Here is a 22,986-nt window from a genome sequence, read left to right as displayed (position 1 = left end):
TATCATTCCAACCTTCAGGCTCGACCTCAGATTACTGATCAGATATATTTTAAAAATTCTAGGTATTAAAATATAGTTTTCCTTCGAGGATGAGAAATAATACACGTTTAAAACGAATCAATTTATAATCTTAATTTGTAAATTATATAAATAAACCTACATGGAAACACCTACCCTTCGGGGATCTTTCCTAATTCCAGTCCTCCTAAATTCACTCCTTTCTTTTAAATACTCTTCTCTACAAATATTTTTAAATTCATCATCTTCATACCAACGGGTCAAACAAGCCTTCAGTAAACTGTTCTCAGTACGGCATTTGTATACCATTGCAAAGCTCGAACTAGCACAGCATTCGGTAAATTTTTTCACCTCTTCACTGCATTTTTCTGCCTTTGCTTTATCTCGCATTTTTTGGGGAATCAAAACTTCAACTTCCACTTTTCTGAGAAATCTATCATTCGGATCACCTGAAATAAGTTTACTCTATTGACTGACTTTCGTATGGTAATATTATAGAATGTTACTTACCGAGTCCTAAGGGTCCACCACCTACTTTATAAACAGCTGCAGATTTCTCTTCTTCAGGCATTTTACTATTTTACAAGACTAGTTTGCTTCTTTGATTTATGATTTGACTTAAGATTGATATATTTTCATTTCGTTTACATAACCTCAACCTATAAAGAAGGTTGGCAAGGCGCATGCTTTGAAATTGTGGAGATGACAGCAGACATTTTTGAAATTTTTTTTTCGATCCTGAAAAAGCAGTAATTTTTTTCTCTTAGAATTAAATTTGATGTCAGAAGTCATGTTGAATGGCAAATTCTGCACCGGAAGAGAATGAAATATTGTACGAGTATGAAATATCTTCTTAATTTCGCATTTCAAACATCATTCCAACCTTTTTCCTGAAAAACCTGTTGAAGGAAAAATAAGCAATTCAAAAGACTGCCATGCCTTTCCTGTAGATACAAGCTACTTGGACAAGAATGGCCGTTGTGAAATGAGGATAATCGAAACTTGCAACAGCTTAGGTCATAAGCTAGGGTTTCATATAAACCCGAAGGCTGTATTATGATGAGGAACAATTTTTGAGGATGTATCAGGGTTTTATATTTCTTAACACTGTTCAAAACAGGTTAAGATGGATTTGTAAAAAGAAATATCCCATAGTAAAACCAATTATTAATCTCATATAAATGATTTAGTAACATTTTAATGAAATAAACATTACATTCACTGACAATGAACGGGCCTCAAATCATCCTTCCTGTTGACAAGCTCTAACAGCAATCAATTGCAATAAAATATAAAGAGGAGCAAATACTTCAGAATAATCTAAACTGAGTTGCCCTAGGAGCTTCTTACAGAGTAAATATTTGAATAAAAATGTTGTCAATAGGAAAGTAGCTGACCAAGTCAACCTCAGCATGGAATATCTGACGGATAGTTCAAGGAGCATTCTGATAAATAAAATTATACAAAAATATGTATTCACAGCATCTCCAACAAAAAGTGGAGAGAAAATTAACCACCAATTGTGACTGTACAGCTCCACGTCAGGATTATATTTAAGAGCTAAAAGAATTGTAAACAGTAAAAATGCAATCAAGTTCACCCAGATCTCGAACACTGTAAGTCCAAGCCAGCGTACTACTTCTTTTGTTGTGAAGAACATTTTTTCAAGTTGCCTCTTTCGTTTTAAGTAAGTTTGTTTTTGATATCTTTATTCTGAGGGCTGATTTACTTCTTTTATTAACTTCATAGTCAGCATCATCCACTGTCGGTTCTAAATCATCTGAAATATATTTGAAATTAACAAATTTATTAATAACATTTTTCAATAAAGCTGGAGTTCACGTGCAACATATTTTGAAATAGTTCTTACCTGTAACCTCTGAAGTGAATGTGTTGGCATTTATTTGATATACTGGATACTTCTCACAAAGTTCTAGAGCCAAACATATCCCCTTTGATATTGATGCTCCCATGCAATAAAGAACGATTTCTTCGAAATCTTTACTGATCAATTTTTCACACTTCGAAAAAAAAGCCTGAAAGGAAAAGATAGGTAGTGGAAACAACTATTTGTTGTTTACTTACTTTCACATGTGATTTGGAGTTGACGTAGATTACATTTTCGGCCTTTGAAAGCTTACGAGCTGGTTTTTTTCTTCGAATATGAGTAGAATTGTAATTTTTTCTTTTAGAAAAATCCCCACTACATTTGGTGGCCATTAAAATATTTCTATTTTTTTGCAGACGTCAAAATGATCGAAAACTTAACCTATTTATATCAACCACAGAAAACTAATAATTTACAAGAGGTTAGATCAAAGAGTATCAACTCTTCGATATCAGTTTTTGGCCTAGAATCATTGAATTCAAATAAGTTCTTTTTTGAGTTCAGTGCCAAGAACATTATGGTGAGCGATATCCGCTGACAGTAGACCAATCGAAACTTATCACTCGTAAGGTCTTGAGTTACGATTAGTACTTACCCAATATTCCGGTTATTTCTAGTTCCTAATCATGAAATTTGATAAACCAGTGAATCATGGCTCATAAATCACACAAGTGATTAATGAACGTCATAATACTTCAGGAAACAGGGAAGAGTTTCTTGATCTAGAATAGTATGGAAGACTATTTTATTATTAATAGTTACTTTGAAAGAAACTTTCAGAATAATTGAGTTTGACTTTATTTACAAAGCGGAACAATACAAGTAATACATAGGTACACTGTTATTAATAACTAATATGATATTTGTAAAGTGTAAGATACCCAGAGCTTGACGAATCCTTATCTAAAAGTCTACAAATTTACAACTGAGTTGTATATCTTAACTAGTCTATCAATAATATTTGTTCCTGAAAAAATTCAAAATATCATTGAGAATGCTACATGCGATCTTAAAACATTCATTCATCTCGATCTAAACTGAAAAGAAGAAAAGATTCCTTCGGAGGAATGAAAAATTGCACTGTTAAGATTGAATTATTCCCAAAATCATTTCGTTCATTTGAAACATATCGAAAATTAAATCGATAAGATGTATATTGATAAGAATAAAATTTCTATTAAAAATTTTACTGAACTATTGAAACATGAGCAATTTCAATTTGAGATAACATGCAAAGCCAAACTCACCAAATTCCTAGCAACCATCTCTACCAGTTCTCACCCTGAAGATTTTCAGTCTGACAAGTAGGAAAAAGAGAAAATTGGAATTTCTTCACCATACCAAAACTCAAACAACCAATAGCTTCTACTTCTCACAATATTCACTGAAGAATCTAATTTGGATCGGATGATTTTTTTTTATTTTTTACAGTACATAAACTTATTCATTAGATCATTTAATATTCAGTACAGTACGAGTCGACACTATAGTTGCAAAAATGTAGTTAATTCCAAACTTTTTACCACTACTTACAATTTCATACTATATCGCTAAGTACTAAGGTGTAATTTTTCTAACCATTAGAAAATATATTTCAAATAAAATTATCCAAATCAACAATAAAAAAAAAGTGAGTGAACAATATACTCAAAAATATTGCGTTGTCAAATAAATATAAAAACAGTTCAAAACTTACATGTAATATTACATTATGCTTATAATTACTAATTTGTATTTTTTGTTGAAATAATTTCGGTATAAAAATATGATTGTCTCCAAAAATTTCCATTTTTCTATGCTAGAACATCTCAGCTTCTCTGATATTTCTTTACCGATTGAGCTATAGAACTCTAAATTATTATGAAACACACTTTTTATGAGATAAAAATTTGGAAATCTATAGAGATATTCCAGTTTCATATCCATGATGATCATGAGACATAATAAAATTTACGTGGAATAGTTATTATTTTGATTGCTTGATTGCGTAGGAGGAAAACATGACTTTCCGTTGTATAACATTTTTGATTAGTCATAATGAAACTTTATTCATTATTTAAAAAAAATATTCGACGTCTTTAAAAACTAAGGTAGCTATAATAAGTTTTTATTGCTTCAGCATGAGTATCCATTTAATTACCAACATTAAACGCGATAGTTACTAGCAAGGAAAATGCGAAAATTTTCAGATTTCATCAGAATTTCCATAATGTTAGGTTAGGTACAATCAAAATACAAACTAGTATTTAGGTACCGCCTATATCACACATACTGATTAGGTTGCATCAGTTTTCTAAAATGAGAATTGGGAAAAATACAAACGATTCTCATACTGTGATTAAAATATCCTCAATTATTTTGGAGGGTTATTATAATTATGTTTTGACTAGTTGGAAATGCTACTTGTGCCAATGATTATCCAATCTGCAAAAAAACGTTGAATAAATACAAGGAGGATATTCTGAAAAACTAAAGCGGTGATTTTTCGGTCAAGATTATTCTAACAATCACGAAAAAAACGATCGGACTTATTGACTTATCTTTCTTTACTCACCTTTCCTACCGCATTGATTCGGCAGTACCGTTTGGCTCCGAGTTAGTGGCAGGACTGGGTTGTGAGCTGGAGGCTCGACCATGAGAGTTCTCATACTCCATAACTTCCTGATAAATCAGCTCTTTCCACTGTTCAACTGTGTGCTCCCTTTCGTCAACGCTGTGATCGTAAGGGCCAGGAGCAGGCTAAAAAAAAATCGAAAATCCAAAAACGCCTCTTTTCATCCAGTAAAGTGATGTGAGCGCCATCTGTGTGTCAAGTGTGATTTTAAATCGCCAGGACTGGTTAAAATATTAATTTGAGTAGCATTTGCAGAAACATATGAAATTTTGTAAGATTTCACATGGCCATTTTGATCAAAGAGGCATTGAATGTTTTGATTCTCGTACTGCTTTTTGTTTATCCAGCTCGTTCTAGTTGCCGATTATTGAATTTTTTTGTCTATTTTCTTGGTGAAAACCCCAAAATATCGTTCGAATATTATTGAATGGTGAAGAACTGTGGATCAAATAATAAATTGGATTTTCTGAATTTAAGTTTTTTCCTAAACTGAGGAAAATGGAAGAGTAATAAGTATTAAAACTCGTAACATGTGAATCGGTCATTCATTGATTTTTATTTTCACTGCTCCGAAGTAGATAAAATTTTGACTGCACCATATGCAGTAAACATTTTACTGCAATTCAATTGTGAACTGTTGCATGCAGAAAGCAGACAACGGCCCATTATGGAGAAATTATGACCTTTATAGGTCCATTCAATGATTCTCAGTTGCTACACCTATCAATATATCCAGAAATGCAGAGGTTTTATTGATTTCGATTTGGGGACCGAGTGACTGTCAAATTGTTGTTCGTAAAGTCGAAGTTTTATGAAACCTGCTTTGAGTGTTTTGTTCATTCATTAATCTAAGATGTTTTTAGACATCTTACATTAATCAATTTGTATATAGTGTCATAAAGAGACCAAATCATAAGGAAATCATAAAAAAAGCATAACGTAACTATACTAACAGGCTACCCAACAAACACAATATACAGCAACTGTACAAATACTGCACCACAAGTGCCACCAGAATGCAGCACAGAGATTGCTGTACTAAAACTGCACAGTTTCTGTATAGATAATTCTGCATTTTCAAAATGCAGTTTTTGATGTACAGTAACTGTACAGTTTCTGTATTGATAATTCTGCATTTTCAAAATGCAGTTTTTGATGTACAGTGACTGCATAGTTTCTGTATTGATAATTCTGAATTTTCAAGACGCAGTTTTTGAAGTACAGTAACTGCACAGTTTCTGTATTGATAATTCTGCATTTTCAAAATGCAGTTTTTGATGTACAGTGACTGCATAGTTTCTGTATTGATAATTCTGCATTTTCAAAACGCAGTTTTTGATGTACAGTAACTGCAAAGTTTCTGTATTGATAATTCTGCATTTTCAAAATGCAGTTTTTGATGTACAGTGACTGCATAGTTTCTGTATTGATAATTCTGCATTTTCAAAACGCAGTTTTTGATGTACAGTAACTGCACAGTTTCTGTATTGATAATTCTGCATTTTCAAAACGCAGTTTTCGATGTACAGTGACTGCACAGTTTCTGTATCGATAATTCTTCATTTTCAAAACGCAGTTTTTGATGTACAGTAACTGCACAGTTTCTGTATTGATAATTCTGCATTTTCAAAACGCAGTTTTTGATGTACAGTGACTGCACAGTTTCTGTATTGATAATTCTACATTTTTAAAACGCAGTTTTTGATGTACAGTGACTGCACAGTTTCTGTATTGATAATTCTGCATTTTCAAAACGCAGTTTTTGATGTACAGTGACTGCACAGTTTCTGTATTGATAATTCTACATTTTTAAAACGCAGTTTTTGATGTACAGTAACTGCACAGTTTCTGTATTGATAATTCTGCATTTTCAAAACGCAGTTCTTGATGTACGGTAACTGCACAGTTTCTGTATTGATGATTCTGCATTTTCAAAACGCAGTTTTCGATGTACGGTGACTGCATAGTTTCTGTATTGATAATTCTGCATTTTCAAAACGCAGTTTTTGATGTACAGTAACTGTACAGTTTCTGTATTGATAATTCTGCATTTCCAAACGTAGTTTTTGATGTACAGTAACTGCACAGTTTCTGTATTGATAATTCTGAATTTTCAAAACGCAGTTCTTGATGTACAGTAACTGCACAGTTTCTGTATTGATAATTCTGCATTTTCAAAACGCAGTATTTGATATACAGTGACTGCACAGTTTCTGTATTTGCAATTCTTCATTTCGAAAATGGAGTATTCGATATAGAGTTAATAATAGAATCTAGAATAATAATTCATAGGAATTCCTAAAACTTAAACATATACCTTCTTCAAGAAGTTGAAAATTCGATTATGAAGGTTAAAGAGACATTTCATAAACAGATTTAATTCAATAATTGAAGACTCCTTTCATTACCAAAATATGGATTTTTACACAGTGACTGCTACATTTGAAGTGCAGCTTACTGTACAGTTTGAGCACAGTGTCCATTGTATTTAAAATACAGCTTGCTGTACAGTTTTTGCACTTAACTGCTGCATTTAAAGTGCAGTTTACTGTGCAGTTTTTGCAAGGTGAATTCTGCATTTAAAGTACAGCTTGCTGTACAGTTTTAGCACGTCACTGCTGCATTTGAAGTGAAGCTTGCTGTACAGTGATTGCAATACCATAGCTGTTTTTGAAGTGCAGCTGTGGCTGTATGTCGAATGCAGTTTGTACTGTACAGTAACTGCACAGTCCACCGGGACATATACGGTCCTTTTTGGTGCAGTTATTGCATTACCGTCACTGCAGTCAATTGAAGCAACGAAGTACAGTTTTTGTACAGTGACTGGATTTCAGTGTTTGCTGGGTAATATACAGGTCTTGTATACTTTTGGTTTTTTTTAAAGTGTGGTTCTGAAAATTTTATAAATAATACATATGTAAAGAACTGCAATGTGTATGCTATGATGGTATATTGAATATTGGTTCATATAAATTTCTGACATACAGGGTGGCCCATCCATAACTTTCCACCCCGAATTTTGAGCTTTGGGATGGAATAACGAAAAAACGCTCAGACAGGGCAAATTTTGTTGAAAGGGGACAAATAAGGGTGTTCAAATGAGTTTGAGACCCTAGCAGCTCTCATTTTTGAATAGGGAAAAGGGATCGAGCAGCACCTTGTTGGAAAGGCAATTCAATTTCCTGCATGAGTGTATTTGTTTTTTCATCGCTTTATTATTATACAGAGTGACTCAGTATTCCATCAATAACTTTCACACGCCGAATTTGGATCTTTGAGATGGAAAAAACGCCCGGACGGGTCGAAAAATGAATTCGATATCACTACCCCTCTAGCCGCTACCCTAACAGCAATTATTTCAATTTAAACGAAAGCCCACGATTTACGACCTATTATCTCTATTCAAAAATAATTGCTCTAAGTGGTAGTGGCTAGAGGGGTAGTGATATCGAATTCGTTTTTTGACCCGTCCGAGCGTTTTTTTCCATCTCAAAGATCCAAATTCGGCTCGTGGAAGTTATTAATGGAATACTGAGTTACTCGGTATAATAATAAAGCGATGAAAAAAAAAAATACATTCATGCAGGAAATTGAATTGCCTTTCCAACAAGGCGTAGCTCGAACCCTTTTCCCTATCCCTAGGGGTTGCGGCTAGAGGGGTAGTGATATCAAACTTATTTGTACACCCTTATTTGTCCCCCATTCAACAAAATTTGACCTGTCTGAGCGTTTTTTTGTTATTCTATCCCAAAGCTCAAAATTCGGGGTGAAAAGTTATTGATGGCCCATCCTGGATGTATATTGTACAAATTCAACTTTTATTAATTCAAAACAATCTATTGCGCAGAAATAACACCTTCAACATATAGCAGATCGCCATATACTTTTGTGTCCTAGTCAAAGCTTCATTTGTTCTCCAATTTTTTATAAATTGCAAATAAAAATTTAGTCTAACGTCCTGATCACAAAACAAAACCATACTTTTGTTTTGTTGCTCTGATCTTAACAAATTTACAATTTACAATATTGAAACTCAATACAAGGAATAGAATTCGAATTTCGCGCCCCTCAATTATAAAACAGAAAACTGTAGCCAAATGTACCAAAATGTAGTTGATTTTTAGAACAAGCGATATGAGGGAGTTTTGTTTTCATCAAAGGAACAAGTCTGTACTAAATAAAAATGAACGTATCCTTCATCATACATGTAGATTTTGGAGTGGGGTTGAGTTGAACTGCGACCAGTATGTGGGATGGCTACATTTGACTGATTGCAACTAAATTTTGATGCTTGAATTTTTTTTTAAATTAATGTTTTTAAAATTATTGTGAATCAATAAGTTTTATGATGAAACTAATCAAGAATAAGTATTTTTTCTAAACGAGAGCACATTTGCGCTTATGTAATTATAACCGCGACTGGTTTTTAACATACTTACAGCATTAACTTCCTGTTCGTCATACCAGACATTTATGTAAGGATGGAGCAGAGCATCGTCCACTGAAATCCTCTTTTCCGGGTCGATAACTAGCATTTTAGAAAGTAAATCTCTGGCTTGGCTCGCCTTAAGTCGGTTATGTTCATTACTGTCCGATGGGAATAAAACATCAGGAAAGAGTTTATCGAAGGAGAAACCGGGGTAACGTGGCCTGTTTTCTACGTAATTCCGCACGGTTAGCTGCAGTCTCATCATGAATTGCGGTGATGGAGTACCCAGTTGTTCTGCAAAAAAGTTGTAACATTTGGGAACTGCGAAGTATGCAAAGTGTTCACTAAAAGTATCTACAGAATAGAATGAGAGATTTTTTCTGAATATACTGCTCCACAGGAGTAAGGGATATCGTATTCAATCGTTTTAAAAAGTATGTATTCTTCGAGAAAATCGCTGTAAAATTATTTAAAACTCAATAACAACTTGAATCGATCCAATGAAAATCAGTATGAGACATTTCGTCAATCTGGTCGCCTTTTTTCTGAAGTTTGGTTCTTTGCATATATGCCTTATGAATGTTATTTTGAAATGAAGTCAGTTTATCAACGGCTTCGATTTGAAACGAATTTTCTGAAAATGCCAAGACGTAAATTTACAAAGGCTGAGGCTATTAGGGCTATCGGAATGCTACAGGGTGGCCTAACTCAGGTTGTTGTAGCGGAAAGGCTCCAAGTAAGCCAAAGTGTGATATCTCGACTTTGGAATAGGTTCAGGGAGACAGGTTCCGTGTTGGAAAGACCAAGGCTTGGTGGGCGACGAAAAACAACACCTGCTCAGGATCGTTTCATCACCGTTTCGGCGAGAAGAAACCCTACATCTACGTGTAGAATGCTACGGAATACTCTTCAAAATGCAGATGGGGTCCAAGTTTCCATCGAAACCATGAGACAACGATTCACAGAGGTGAATCTAGGTTCTAGATGTTTATTAAGAGGAGTTCCATTAACAGGTGACCATAAGCGTCAAAGACTGGAATGGGCAAGGCAACATATCCATTGGAACGATCAATGGCGTAGTGTCCTTTTCAGTGATGAATCCAGATATGGACGATTTTCAGATTCTCGAAGAATAAGGGTATGGACAATCCCACGCATACCCCGTAATCGTCGCTATGTCCAAGAAGTCCATTCATTCCGAGGGGGTAGTGTTATGGTATGGGCCGGGATATGTTTCAACAGGCACACAGATCTACACATTTGTTCTGGGAATATGACCGCCTTACACTATAGGGAGCATAGTGGAAATGTTGTGCCAAATTTTCACGGTGCTATTGGTGAAACTTTTCAATTTCTAGATGATAACGCTAGACTGCATGGTGCAGCCATAGTTGAGAATGCGCGCGAGGACCTTGGTATTCCACATTTACCAATACCTCCGCACTCACCAGATTTGAATTGCATAGAACATGCATGGGATATGCTCCAAAGATTAGATAATCATCAACCTACCCCAGAATCCTTAAATGATCTGAGAGAACTTCTGCCCCATTTATGGAACCAAATTAAGAAATGTTCAAAAACCTCGTGTGTAGTATGCAAAGAAGATGTCAATATGTTATTGATGCCCGTGGAGGCCATACATTGTTTTGTTAGTCTTAAAATGCTTGAATTCTCTGGGAATAAAATTTCGTTATTTTACTCGATTTTTCTTAACCAGCCTGTATACGCTGCAGACCTGCAGGCTAAAATTAATTTGCAGCTTGAAATCATATTAATATGAATTTTTCATCACAAAAGTCTTATTTAAACTATATTTTTTTGCAATTTAAGTCAATATCCCTAACTCATGTGGAGCAGTTTATTTGTCGATTATAATGAATGGCCGACATCTATTCAACTATTCTCATCCCGGTGGTATATTGTATACAAGGTGATTCATTAGTAAATTCTCGAAAATGTTTTATTGATTTTATCAATTTCCTCAATCAGCCTTAATGTTCTAAGCAACCTATATTATTTGATGATATTTGGTACGTTTATTCTCCGCAACTCAGACTGACGTAGTAAATGAATTTTTTTCAGTCTCACACTAGAAAGAACTAATAAATAAAAATAACATTCAACCCAAAAAAATACCCTGTTTATCAGCATCCCTCAAATTTGAAATGATATTCGAAAAAAAGAGAACAACTAAAGGAAACATGGTATTTCTAGTGCTTGAATTGAACAGAAAACATTTCCTACAATTTTTTTTGTGAAAATTAAATATCGAGTAAGTCAAAAAACCGTTCGCTTACCAATTATCTTATTCCATTGATCTATGTGATCTGTTCCGGGGAAAAGGACGCCACCCCTGATCATTTCTCCCATTATACACCCCACTGACCATATATCCACATTTTCTGTATATCCCATACCTAAGATCACCTCAGGGGCCCTATAATATCTTGTCACTACGTACGGTGTCATCATGAAAGTAGTCCCGGCTGTTCTTGCAAGTCCAAAGTCTAATATCTTTAATGTACAATCTGATTTAACTACAATATTGCTCGGTTTTAAATCCTGCAAAAAAAAGTTCTCATCATCATCAATCACTTGTCGGCAATGTTACAGCGAATATTAGGGTTTTACCAATATTTTTATGACTATTAATATAATAAAGGAACTTTATTCATTCCGAAGTAGTGAGTAATGCGATTTTATGATTTTCACTAAAATAAGTTCTTAAACCACGACACGTGTTTCGCTATCACAATAGCATCTTCAGGTGGGTGATTCAAATTACTCACCCTATGTATAATCCCGGCCGAATGCAAATGTTTTATTCCACAGAGCATCTGATAGAGAAGATAGCTCATTCGTTCATGGTCTAAATCCATTTGTATCACCTGACATAAGTTGGCATCCATTAATTCCATCACTAGATAAACATCCTGGAATTCTTCCAGTGACCTCTGCGGTGTGAAAGCATTGTACAAACCAATTATCTGGAAAAAAAATTTCGTTTGAAAAGTTCGGCATATAAGGAATGACCTCTATTAATATACAGGTAACTTAAGGGACAACGGCTCAGTGGAGATCTCAAACTAAAGTAGAGAATTTAAATGTCCCCAAGGATACTGGTTTACGAGATATAGGGTGATGCCCATGATTAAGAATTCCCATATTTTCTTCAACATAATAGAAGATATATTTGCCATAGCAAATTCAATTGATTAATTAGGTAATTCAGCTATTTTAAACAAACAAAACTGAAATTAACATTGTCATTATTGAAGGGTGGTTTGACGTGAGGTTCTAGATTTTTACTGGAAAAAAAAGGATAAATTTCTGATACCTTCGGGCTTATATGTAATTTCATTCAAAATCACTCTATAAACTTCAACTTTTCTGTTTTTTCCTTGTGTTCTAGGGATAAAGTGGTGGAAAGGCAATCCATTAACTAACCTCAAATCGAATCACCCTTATATTATTGCAGTGGCCTACTCACGTTCTTATGATTAACTAATTTCATTAACTTAAACTCTCGATACGCCCTTTTGGCATGCGTCACATTCTGGAATGGCCTGCTCAGTTTTTTGATGGCTACATTTTGATTAGTCACTGTATCCACAGCAGCACTGAAACAAAATCGAATCTAGAGGATATTGACTCAAAACATAAACAACCTGAATATGTGGGCTAGGATAATTCAGATAGATACTTGCCAACGTTATATCATCAAGAGTATTCCCTCGAGGAAGAGTAGATGCTGACGATGGCCTTATTTGACCTCGTCAGGGCACACAACTCTGACCTCGATGGAAAACGTCTAGGAATTGATGGACCTTCATTAGATGCCAGCAGACGCTTTGGAGTTATAACAACAACCCAGCGCCATCTGACAGGTAACAAATCCAACTCAACTCTTCCCAATGGCCTCTGAATAAAGGAAACCGCCATGCAATCCCTATACCCAAAAAATTTGGATGCTTTGTGCATTATTTTGTTTAGATCCAAACGAGAGATAGCCATCGAGTGATTGCCATCCGACAATAAGGCAAATGTCCCTTGAATATGGGCCATTATTTTTGACAAAAGCTAGTAGTCTAAGATCATAGACCTAATAAAATATGGACGGGCCCTGAGAGAGAGAGGTCACGAGTAGTACGTTAGAAAGAGATGGACATATGGTAGAAAATGTCAAAATCATATGTTTATTGTTTACTGTTCAGCTACTGTGTTTTCAATCGATATTTCATTCTCCTCACAAACAATTTAGCAGAAAATTAGGTTTTTAGAATCGACTGCTACATGATAATAAAGCGAAAGTGATTTATTTTTGGAAATAATAGACCAATAAAGGAGTTTCTTTGTAATTTCATGTATGTACATATAGGACATGATTTACAAAGATTTACAAGGAATATACCTAGTCTACTCTCTATATTTCACAAGGCCACAGCAAGAATTTGTAGAGGTGACTTGAATTTCGAGATAGTAGATATATTTTTGAATATTATAAAGAATATTGTTCTAAACGAAGTAGTTACATATGTACCATCACATTGTATTTCAAGGCATGTCCGAAGAAAATACTTAACTCCAATCTGGATTCAATATTAAGAAGAGAAGAGATGTAAATCATGTTGATATTCAGTAAGCCCTGTGTCATCGGCAAACTCAAAGCTCGATATTTTCTGTTCAGTGTCACAGAAATCTAACACTGGAAAGCCACACAATAAAGAAACAGGAGCAGTAAAATATTACTGTCAGGAGTGCCAGAGAAGAGCAACTAAACCACTTGATGGAAAACCTATCAAAATAGTTGTGAATGATTAATCATCATATAAATGTTTCCGCAGCAGGAAATTTCATATTATTTGTGAAAGTATCAATAAACATACTTAAATTTATTGTCCTTTTCTCTATACCACACATGTTTTTGCTCAAGGAAGGTGAAATGTTTAAAAAAATTCACTTTAGCGATTAATTTTTCTCTGTGCAGCCAGAACGCAAAGCAGGGGTCCTTTTATCTTCCCAAATCACGAGTAATTTCAGTGTATATAAAATCAGACCCCGGCGAATGAGATAATAATGTTGTTTTACACAACTATCAAGTTTTTTACATTAATAAAAATCAGAAAAAAAAATTTTCAGGTAGTATTTTTTTTGTACGGAATCTATTATTTTATCAGCACTTGAAAGTTTCAAGTACGAGAAAAATATAGTTGATTTGATAACATTTTCGAAGTTGATTTCAGTCAGAGACAACCTCTGTTGTTGTCTCTGATTTCAGTACAAAAATTGCTTCAAATTAATAGAAAGTCTATAAATCTACCGACAACCACCCAAAAATGCAACATGGAGGATCAGCGGACTGGTAGAATTCCCGAGTTTACTCGATAACTTGGTTGAAGCGGCAACGTTGAATTATTCTCTACCAGCTACCAGCTTGACGTTTACTACCAGGGACTGCTGTTATCTCTCTTTTCTACCACCCCCCTCTCTCTCGTGTGTATTCCTCGATGCGGTGAACGGGAAAACCACGTGAAGCCCTGTCCATGTATTATTAGGTCTATGTCTAAGATACGATATAAGAAATATATACCCTCATCTGTTATTTGATGATGACGAATGTTGTAAGTTGGACAATTTGTACCTTGATAGATCGCAAATGGGTTGCCTAGCTGAATCAGGGGCCAATAGTGTTGAATAATGTTAACTTTTTTTGAACTACTACCCTCATTTGTTATTTATGAAATTCCAGCATGAGTCGACAGAATATTACACGAGGAATCAAGAAAACATGGGTTGTAGTTTTCCCTTGGTACTCCTATGAGGTTGCCGGGTACAAAGAGGTAGACAACCGTCATTGATATACCCTCATCAGTTATTTAATTGGTTTTTTTTTTATGAAAGGTTACTTTATTCCATATATCACATTATTAGGTTGCCTGGTCAAAAGTGGGGCGCATCCATGGTTGCCTAGATTTTATATGTTAGGGTTAAAACGCTAGGGGAGATCGACAGAGAGTTCAGAAAGACGATTTTTCCGATCTTAGGAGGGTGATTCATATGCTGGAATTGAAACAGATTGAATATTGACAATAATTTCAATTTTTTTTCATTCACACATTTATTTATCAATACTATAATAAAACGATACATAAACATGGAAATTTATTTTGATTCTGACTCATCAGAAGTATCCACCTCAAAATCAATTTCTTCCTCGTTTTCCTCAGTATATGGGTAGAGTTTGACATAACACTGATCAGTTGCATAAAGCCACATTGCGTAAACAAAAATTGTACGCAAAATTTTTTGTTTTAGTGAAATCCAGCATGGTGAAATCAAATTTGATACGATGGATCTAACCTTTTTCATAAATTTGTCTTTGATTTCCTACGTTCCATATGTTTTTTGGAACACCCGATATCCAGCATCATTGACGCTTATACACTGTTTGATGCCATGAATAAGAGCAGTTAACTCCTGAACGCATTCAATTTGCTCTCCGACGAAAATATCTGCTCGATCTGTCAATGATGCGAATATTTGCATTCATAGACTAATCGAACAGTTAATAAAGAGTTTACTGCTCTTATTTATGGCATCAAGCGTCAATGATGCTAGATATCGGGTGTTCCAAAAAACATATGGAACCAAGGAAAACAAAGACAAATTTATGAAAAAGATTACAGGCATCGACTCAAATTTGATCCCACCATGCTGGATTTCAGTAAAACAAAAAATTTTGCATAAAATTTTTGTCAACGCAATGTGGCTTCATGCAACTGATCAGTGTTGTGTAAAACTCTACCCATACACTGAGGAAAACGAGGAAGAAATTGATTTTGAGGTGGATACTTCTGATGAGTCAGAATCAAAATAAATTTCCATGCTTATGTATCGTTTTATTATAGTATTGAATATTGATAAATAAATGTGTGAATGAAAAAAAATTGAAATTATTGTCAATATTCAATCTGTTTCAATTCCAGCATTTAATCAATGAAGCACCCTCCTAAGATCGGAAAAATCGTCTTTCTGAACTCTCTGTCGATCTCCCTGCTAGCGTTTAAACCTTAACATATAAAATCTAGGCAACCATGGATGTGCACCACTTTTGACCAGGCAACCTAATACTGTGAGATATGGAATGAAGTAACCTTTCATTTAAAAAAAAACCAATTAAATAACTGATGAGGGTATATAAATGACGGTTGTCTACCTCTTTGTACCCGGCAACCTCATAGGAGTACCAAGGAAAAACTAGACAACCCATGTTTTCTTGATTCCTCGTGTAATATTCTGTCGACTCATGCTGGATTTTCATAAATAACAAATGAGGGTAGAAGATCAAAAAAAGTTGATGAAAGTTAACATTATTTAACACTATTGGCCCCTGATTTAGCTAGGCAACCCATTTGCGATCTATCAATGCACATATTGTCTAACTTATAACATTTGTCATCATCAAATAACAGATGACGGTATATATTTCTTATATCGTATCTCGTACTATAGGAAACCACCTAATTAGATAATCCATGTAACGAATCCTTACTTGAAATTGGCGCCTGCGCTATCGGAGATGCATCAATTTTCGTTTAAAACCCGCATTCCATGCCGTTATAATCGTTATAATTTTTAAAGAACATGTAACACTTACCACACCAAACCCTGAGCTCCACCGTCTTTGGGCGATAAATTAACGTAACGATCAGGTACCCAGAATTCAGTGTCGCCAAAGACGTGATTAGTGTATCCCTCTCTTATAGACATTTCGGTTTATATTACAAATACACACGTGCAAACTAAAAATCAAGCACTAGGTTCCAAATCAACTAAAAGAAAATAAAAGTAATGGTGCATAAAACAACCAAGATATAAGATGAAGTATGCATGCATTCTTCAAAGTTAATAATTATGGAATTACACTAAAATTTCCCTGAAATAGAGACAAGTCACATTTCTACGGACAATACATACCAGGAAACACTAGAATATAAAAATAAGTGGGAACGCACTAAACAAAATACCATATATTAAATCGGTAAGAAGACAGAAGAGCTAATTCAACAATACTACAAGAGAATATAAAAGGCTTGATAGAGTAGCGATAATTGCAAGATATATGACTAACGACTTTACAAATCTCGGTGAAGACTAGATTAGCATCTGCATTATACGTGCAATTGAATGCAGAAAAATCTAACCAGAGTGGTGTATCTTCACTTTGTCAGGTGTTGCTCAGCGTGAACTTAGAATGTTATGTTTCAAAATATTACATAAAATAATAAATACAATCTTTCTGAAAATAACCAATTGTAGGTTAATATAGTCCATAAAATAAACCTGCTGCACTAGTGTATCTACTCTTCTAGTGTAGTTAGTGTAGTCTACGTTTTAATATGCCCACAATGTGATATCATGAGAGTGTAATTTATCCAAATATACTGACATGCAATGAACAAAAGTGTAGTAAAATATAACACTCACCAAACGATTCCTTGAGCTCCTGAACCAATGGGTTTCAAATTCTGATAGCGTTTCAATATGGTGAATTTAGTGTCCCCCACCTCCACGGTGTAAAACTGAGTTAGACGGGACATCCTAAAAAAGTCCCCGCTAAACGGAGGCGTTGTCTGAAAGAAAAATGTGGTTAATCATTGATATTCTAACGACTTTCACTTTTTTCATATACTTTAGGAATTAGATAGCATATAGGTGTATTGAGCGCGTGCAACGAAAATTTTTAAGATGGGTTGCTTACAAAATGAGTATTCCCGAGGCCTCAATAAACTATGACCACCTACACGAGTCTTTATCAATGAAACCACTATCTATAAGAAGGAATAATTCTGATGTGATGTTTGTATATACATTAATCAATAATTACATTGATTGTGAATATTTAGTATCTAAGATAAAACTTAATGCGAAAAATGTATTCCTTAGACATAGAGATCTCTTATACATCAAATATAACCCCACTAATTATGCCATGAATAATCCGATTGCACGAGCGATAAAAGGGGCAAATGCATCGGAGATTGATCTATTTCAGATATCTATTTTTAGTCTCAAAAGATATTTTGAGGCTATTTGAACTTGTACACTGTTCTTGTTGTTTTTCCTATGATATTTTTTTTGTAGATTTCAACATTTTTTGTTCGTTTTCTTGTTAATTTTTGGAATATTGTATATCTTATTGGAAAATTGGCTTTGCTGTTTGTAATTAATAATAATAATGATAATAATTCGTAAATTGGCATGTCCGTTAAAATAAATAAATAAATAAATAAGTGAGTTGTAAGTGTGTGTATAAGTTTGAAAGCACTTATACATCAATTTTTATCATATTGATACCATATGAGAATTTTCAATTGAAAACAAATTACTATAATACCTAATTATGTTCATACTCACCAAGAATGATCCATACTTTATATATCATATAGGACGGCTGGTATGTGTTAATAGTATTCTGAAAAAAAAAAAGAATGATATAATAGGAGCGTCGATTTTACATCGGTTTCAGTGACAAATGAAGAACATTGAAATGATAATGAATATATAACATATAAATGTTTGATATTTCTGTTTAAACGCACAGATCTGTTTTTTCAAAATCTCAATCACAAAACGAATTATTATACAAGAACATTGTCATTCAATTCGCACAAAAACAAACTACTCAGAGACAAACAGAGTACATGTTGGAAATTTCTTAACAAACTGTCAAAGGATATACAGATAATAGATACTCTGAAACTTCTCAAGGCACTATTTATTGTTCGAAATAAAGATGTTTATTCATTTATTCAGGGTGTATTTGAAGGTGAGGCTTTTTTTCAACAGAAGGTAGAACTGGTCAAAATAAAGCGTTTCACCAAAAATCACCTATACAAAACTTTCAAAATGACAAAGTTGAAAAAAATATTGAAAATGTTTACTGAAATAGATCCTAATACAACCCTAGACCGTAAGTTGAATTATCGCAAAGCAGTGGGAAAAAACTTATTTCCTAAGCGACCATGTGGTTTCGTTTAGGATGGCTCGTTCGATATTTACGTGGTAATGAAAATGGAAACTTAGGATTGCCGAATTTTTCTCCTTACTTTTTAGTAACTTAAACGTTTTTATGAAATGGCTCATTTCGATACCAACTGACACAAACGCAAAAATATAATAATAATTCAAAATCTCATCAAAAAATTATTCACGAATTTTTTCACCATGGGTATCGAAATCTTCTTGTTCGAACATTCCAACAATCGTCGTAAAATTGGGATGAAATGGGAAAACATCATAGTACTTTTTCAATATAACTAACATAAGCACTTCCAAGAAACTGCCTCGATTTTCTACAATTTGTTTTTTCACCCTATATTGCACGATACAACAATTATGATTTTCTCAAAAGTGACCTGATGCATCTAATCCGATGAACTTGGTACTGAACCATTCATTGTCCAGGCATATGTTTATGTTTTGTTTCGTTTTTTGCGATGCCGGAGTTACCTTCCACAGTCCCGTACTTGAAATGCTATGAAATTTTGTCGAACTTCTAAGGGTTGTATCAAAGCCATCTTGGATATTTTATATAGACAATTTTTGATTAAACAACTTATTTTGATGAGTTCTATCTTCTGTCAAAAAAAGCCTCACCTTTGAAAACACCCTGTATAAGGGATCGTTTCCTTTCAGAATTAATGAGTGGCCAGGATAAGTTGGTCTCCGTGTACTAAGATGATTACGGTTCAAATAGTTATTATACTACTAATTATCATGCTACTAATACTGCAACATCTAAATATGAAACTTTTTCGGTGTATCAGGCCATAATAGTACTATCATCTGCCTAAAACAAATAAGTTAACAGTAAAAAAAAATATCAAACGTATAACAAAAGTTATTTGAGTGTTAAGGATTTTCAATGAATGTCATTGTAGAACGAATTCCAGAAAATTTTTATTCGAATAGTCTTATTCATTGTGATTGCCAAAGAAGAAAACCAACATAAACTCTTCTCAAGCAATCACAATCACAATCACACGTAGAACGGACAACATAGCGCTGATTTAAAACCAAAAAATGTTTTGAAAAGCGTCATAACCTCACATTTTCGTACTAAACAGAGTGGAATATGTCGAATTTCCATGGCCAACCGAGTGCTTTTATAAAAGTCAATGGAGTATACATCCTATCGGTTAATCTTCTCAGTGACGTGACGATAAAGGAAACAACCATCGAAAAAACATTCAGAGATAGAATGAAGAATTGGAGATTGGGAAAGGGAACTCACTAGAAATCCTCAAAAGAAATACTAATAAATGGCATACTAACCACGACACGGGCTGGCGCAGTCACCAGATGCGTTTTTAGGAGGAATATTTGCAATCGAAAAACGTGTGGAAATCAAACAGAAATGTGACACACGGATACATTCCGACAGCCAGGCTGCGATTAATATATAATAATATTAATAATAAGGACTGAGCTCGCACGTCATCGATGCCGAAGGAAACTCAACGAATTAGGCAACGTATGTTTAGCCTGGGTTCACGGTCAGTCGGGAATCAAAAGACATTAAGAGGCCAATACACTTGCCACGAAAGGAGCACAAACTCCCTTTATTGGCACGAAGAACCTTTCTATAGTATAGGAAAAGGTACCTGAAAAAAATAGTTTCAGGAGAAGGAGAAAACCGAAAGAGAATTACTTCCTAGGCAGGAACACTCCAAAAGTTCCTTGGGAACTTTAACACTGTGAGATCTAAGTATCTGAATCTTAGCAAGAAGAACCTCCTTTTGGATTCCATACAGGGTATTGTAGACTCAGAAAGCACCTAATGGGAATAGGTCTAGTAGAAATTGCAGTGCAGATTCTACAGGGAGGAGGATGTAACTACAGATCACCTGGTGGCAAAATGCCTCTACATTGCTAGCCAACGCTTAGAAAAGCTATTACCTGAATCCCAGTGAGGCTTTCGACCCAATCACACTGCAATAGCTGAAAGAGAAAGCCCGTGAACAGCAATCAAGGATCTATACAGCCTACATCGATTCAAGTAAGGCCTTCGACTCGGTGAATCGAAGAGCGCTATGGCTAGAATACAGCATAATGGCTCTACAACCGACCATTTCTTAACCAACTCTGGAATAAAATAAGGCTGAGTGTTAGAGCCTTTAACTGTTCAATATTTTCGCCATAGCTGTCTCGATAATTGCTGGCATGAGTATGCCTGTAAGAGGCGTTGGAATAAGATTCAGATTTGATGTAGGCCTGTTTAACCTGAAGTGCCTCAGAGCAAAAACCCGTACAAAGTTTATCACGGAACTTCAATATGCAGACGACTGCGCACTTATCGCTAGCAGCGCAGAGGATCTACAGATAATGTTGGACACCTATAAACATTTATACGAAGCTTTAGGCCTCAGACTCAATATCGACAAAACCAAAATCCTGGTAAGTCCCCCAGAAAGCCTTCAAACACATATCAGGAATGAAACCCTAGAACAGGTCGAGCAGTTCAAATACTTGGGAAGCTTCGTAAATACTAAGGCTAACCTGGACACGGAAATACACAACCGTATCAATTCGGCATCACGAGCATTCTGGAAGCTAAAGGACAGAGTATTTCAAAAACACGACCTCAATCTGAAGACCAAGACAGCTGTTTACAAAGCAGTGGTCCTCCTAACGCTTCTTTACGGAAACGAGGGCTGGACTCCCTACAGGCGACATATTGAACAGCTTGAGCAAACGCAACAACGTCATCTAAGACAAATAATGCACATCAGATGGTTTCACAAAGTTTCAAATGCAAAGTCTTGCAACGCGAGAGTTGTACAACAATTGAGACTCAAGTTACGAGGGCCCGACCACATTCTGAGGATGCAAGACACAAGACTTCCCAAAATAGCTCTGTATGGCGAATTCACAGAGAGAGCTCGGAAACCAGGAGGCCAGTATAAGCGGTTGAGGGATATACTGCATCAATCCCTAGAATCAGTTAATGCCAATCATAACTGGGAACAACTAGCGTTACTCAGATCACAGTGGAAGTCTTTGGTCCACAGTTATAGTGGAGACCCGAGAAGAATACAGCTAGATCTGGTTGGTGACCATCCATGCCCGGATTGTTGAAGGATCTGTAGGTCACGGTTGGATCTCTTTAGTTACAGGGCACACAGTCGCAATTAGCCTTAAGAAATTATGAGTTTGATCACACCGATAGTTTCTATTTTTTTGAGTCTTTGTAGATTTATTCTCGGTAATGGGATACAAAATGCTTTGGGGGAGAAACTTTCAGAAGCAAAGGGGTAACCTTCATGAAGCCATCCTAGATACTGGAGTGCATTACACCTTTACCACTAGGAAGACGAGCTGTAGACGATATAGAGGCAAAAATACTCTGATAGGTGGCACCTTTAAAATCTAGGACCCCAATATCCGTTTCACATTTCGAATATGTCCCATCGCCCACTGCGAATCGTTAAAAAATATTTACTCGAACTTCTTCCTTAGTAACCGTAGCCCATTGTTTTTTCAAAGGCTTTTCAGAATATCCTCGAATCGTAAGAGCGTCATTATCCGAAGGGCCCCATGGAGTGCTCCGATACGAGGACGGATATTCAAAGCAACAATGCATCGCGAAACTGCCATTGTTCCCCTTTCGCTATCCGAACACGAAGTCGCCCGTCATTGCCTTCCAGCATCCAGCATCATGCGACTACGTTTGGCGTCGGGATGGAGACCCTGATTTCAGAGTCGAAAGGCGACAAGACCCGCAATCCTCAAACAAAACGTTGAATCGCGTGAAATATACTAAGTGACGTAGAAAAAAGCCAATATTGATTAATTCATTGGAAAGAATTTCTAGGAATACATTGGTTCAAGTCAGTATAAAACACGGTCAGTTTTCAACCATCTCTGTTCTCACAAAATTGTGTTTTCTAGCTTCAATACATACGTCATACAACCCGTTGTAAATAGCAAAAAAAAATATAACAAAGGGTACAGGAGATCGGAAATACTCAG

At 35.2% G+C, this 22,986-nt stretch overlaps 3 protein-coding genes across 8 annotated transcripts in view; all 3 read right to left on the bottom strand.

Moving 5' to 3' along the window:
* Positions 1-110: 110 nt before the first annotated feature.
* Positions 111-688, bottom strand: LOC123317511 (COX assembly mitochondrial protein homolog). Its single transcript, XM_044904082.1, has 2 exons — positions 529-688; positions 111-467 (listed from the first exon to the last, which is right to left on the bottom strand). Exons 1-2 carry the CDS (start codon positions 587-589, stop codon positions 157-159), a joined length of 372 nt encoding a protein of 123 aa, XP_044760017.1. The 5' UTR covers positions 590-688; the 3' UTR covers positions 111-156.
* A 508-nt stretch (positions 689-1,196) lies between these two features.
* Positions 1,197-2,298, bottom strand: LOC123317510 (transmembrane protein 203-like). 2 transcript variants are annotated; one of them, XM_044904080.1, is made up of 3 exons: positions 2,104-2,298; positions 1,889-2,054; positions 1,530-1,798 (listed from the first exon to the last, which is right to left on the bottom strand). In XM_044904080.1, the coding sequence occupies exons 1-3, from the start codon at positions 2,236-2,238 to the stop codon at positions 1,683-1,685; spliced, it is 417 nt and encodes a 138-aa protein (XP_044760015.1). In that variant the 5' UTR covers positions 2,239-2,298; the 3' UTR covers positions 1,530-1,682. The 2 variants fall into 2 exon arrangements, with proteins under 2 accessions (XP_044760016.1, XP_044760015.1); XM_044904081.1 differs by lacking the exon at positions 2,104-2,298 and having other exon boundaries at positions 1,197-1,798; positions 1,889-2,031.
* A 390-nt stretch (positions 2,299-2,688) lies between these two features.
* Positions 2,689-22,986, bottom strand: part of LOC123316810 (stress-activated protein kinase JNK) — a 48,799-nt gene continuing 28,501 nt past the window's right edge. For 3 of the 5 annotated variants that reach the window (XM_044903045.1, XM_044903049.1, XM_044903048.1), the window contains 8 exons: positions 18,370-18,427; positions 17,440-17,585; positions 12,443-12,572; positions 11,742-11,939; positions 11,250-11,514; positions 8,960-9,243; positions 4,461-4,645; positions 3,153-4,330 (listed from right to left, as the gene is read on the bottom strand). In XM_044903045.1, coding sequence (XP_044758980.1) covers positions 4,466-4,645; positions 8,960-9,243; positions 11,250-11,514; positions 11,742-11,939; positions 12,443-12,572; positions 17,440-17,552 — 1,170 coding nt within the window. In that variant the 5' untranslated portion in view covers positions 17,553-17,585; positions 18,370-18,427 and the 3' untranslated portion in view covers positions 3,153-4,330; positions 4,461-4,465. Of the gene's footprint in view, positions 2,944-3,152; positions 4,331-4,460; positions 4,646-8,959; positions 9,244-11,249; positions 11,515-11,741; positions 11,940-12,442; positions 12,573-16,609; positions 16,785-17,439; positions 17,586-18,369; positions 18,428-22,986 lie in introns of those variants that run through there. The other 2 variants (XR_006538098.1, XM_044903046.1) reach the window with 2 other exon arrangements.

Source organism: Coccinella septempunctata, chromosome 7 (genome assembly GCF_907165205.1).
Source record: "Coccinella septempunctata chromosome 7, icCocSept1.1, whole genome shotgun sequence".
Lineage (NCBI taxonomy): Eukaryota > Metazoa > Arthropoda > Insecta > Coleoptera > Coccinellidae > Coccinella > Coccinella septempunctata.
Note: the sequence above shows the minus strand (reverse complement) of the source record. Positions and strands in the feature narration are given on the sequence as shown.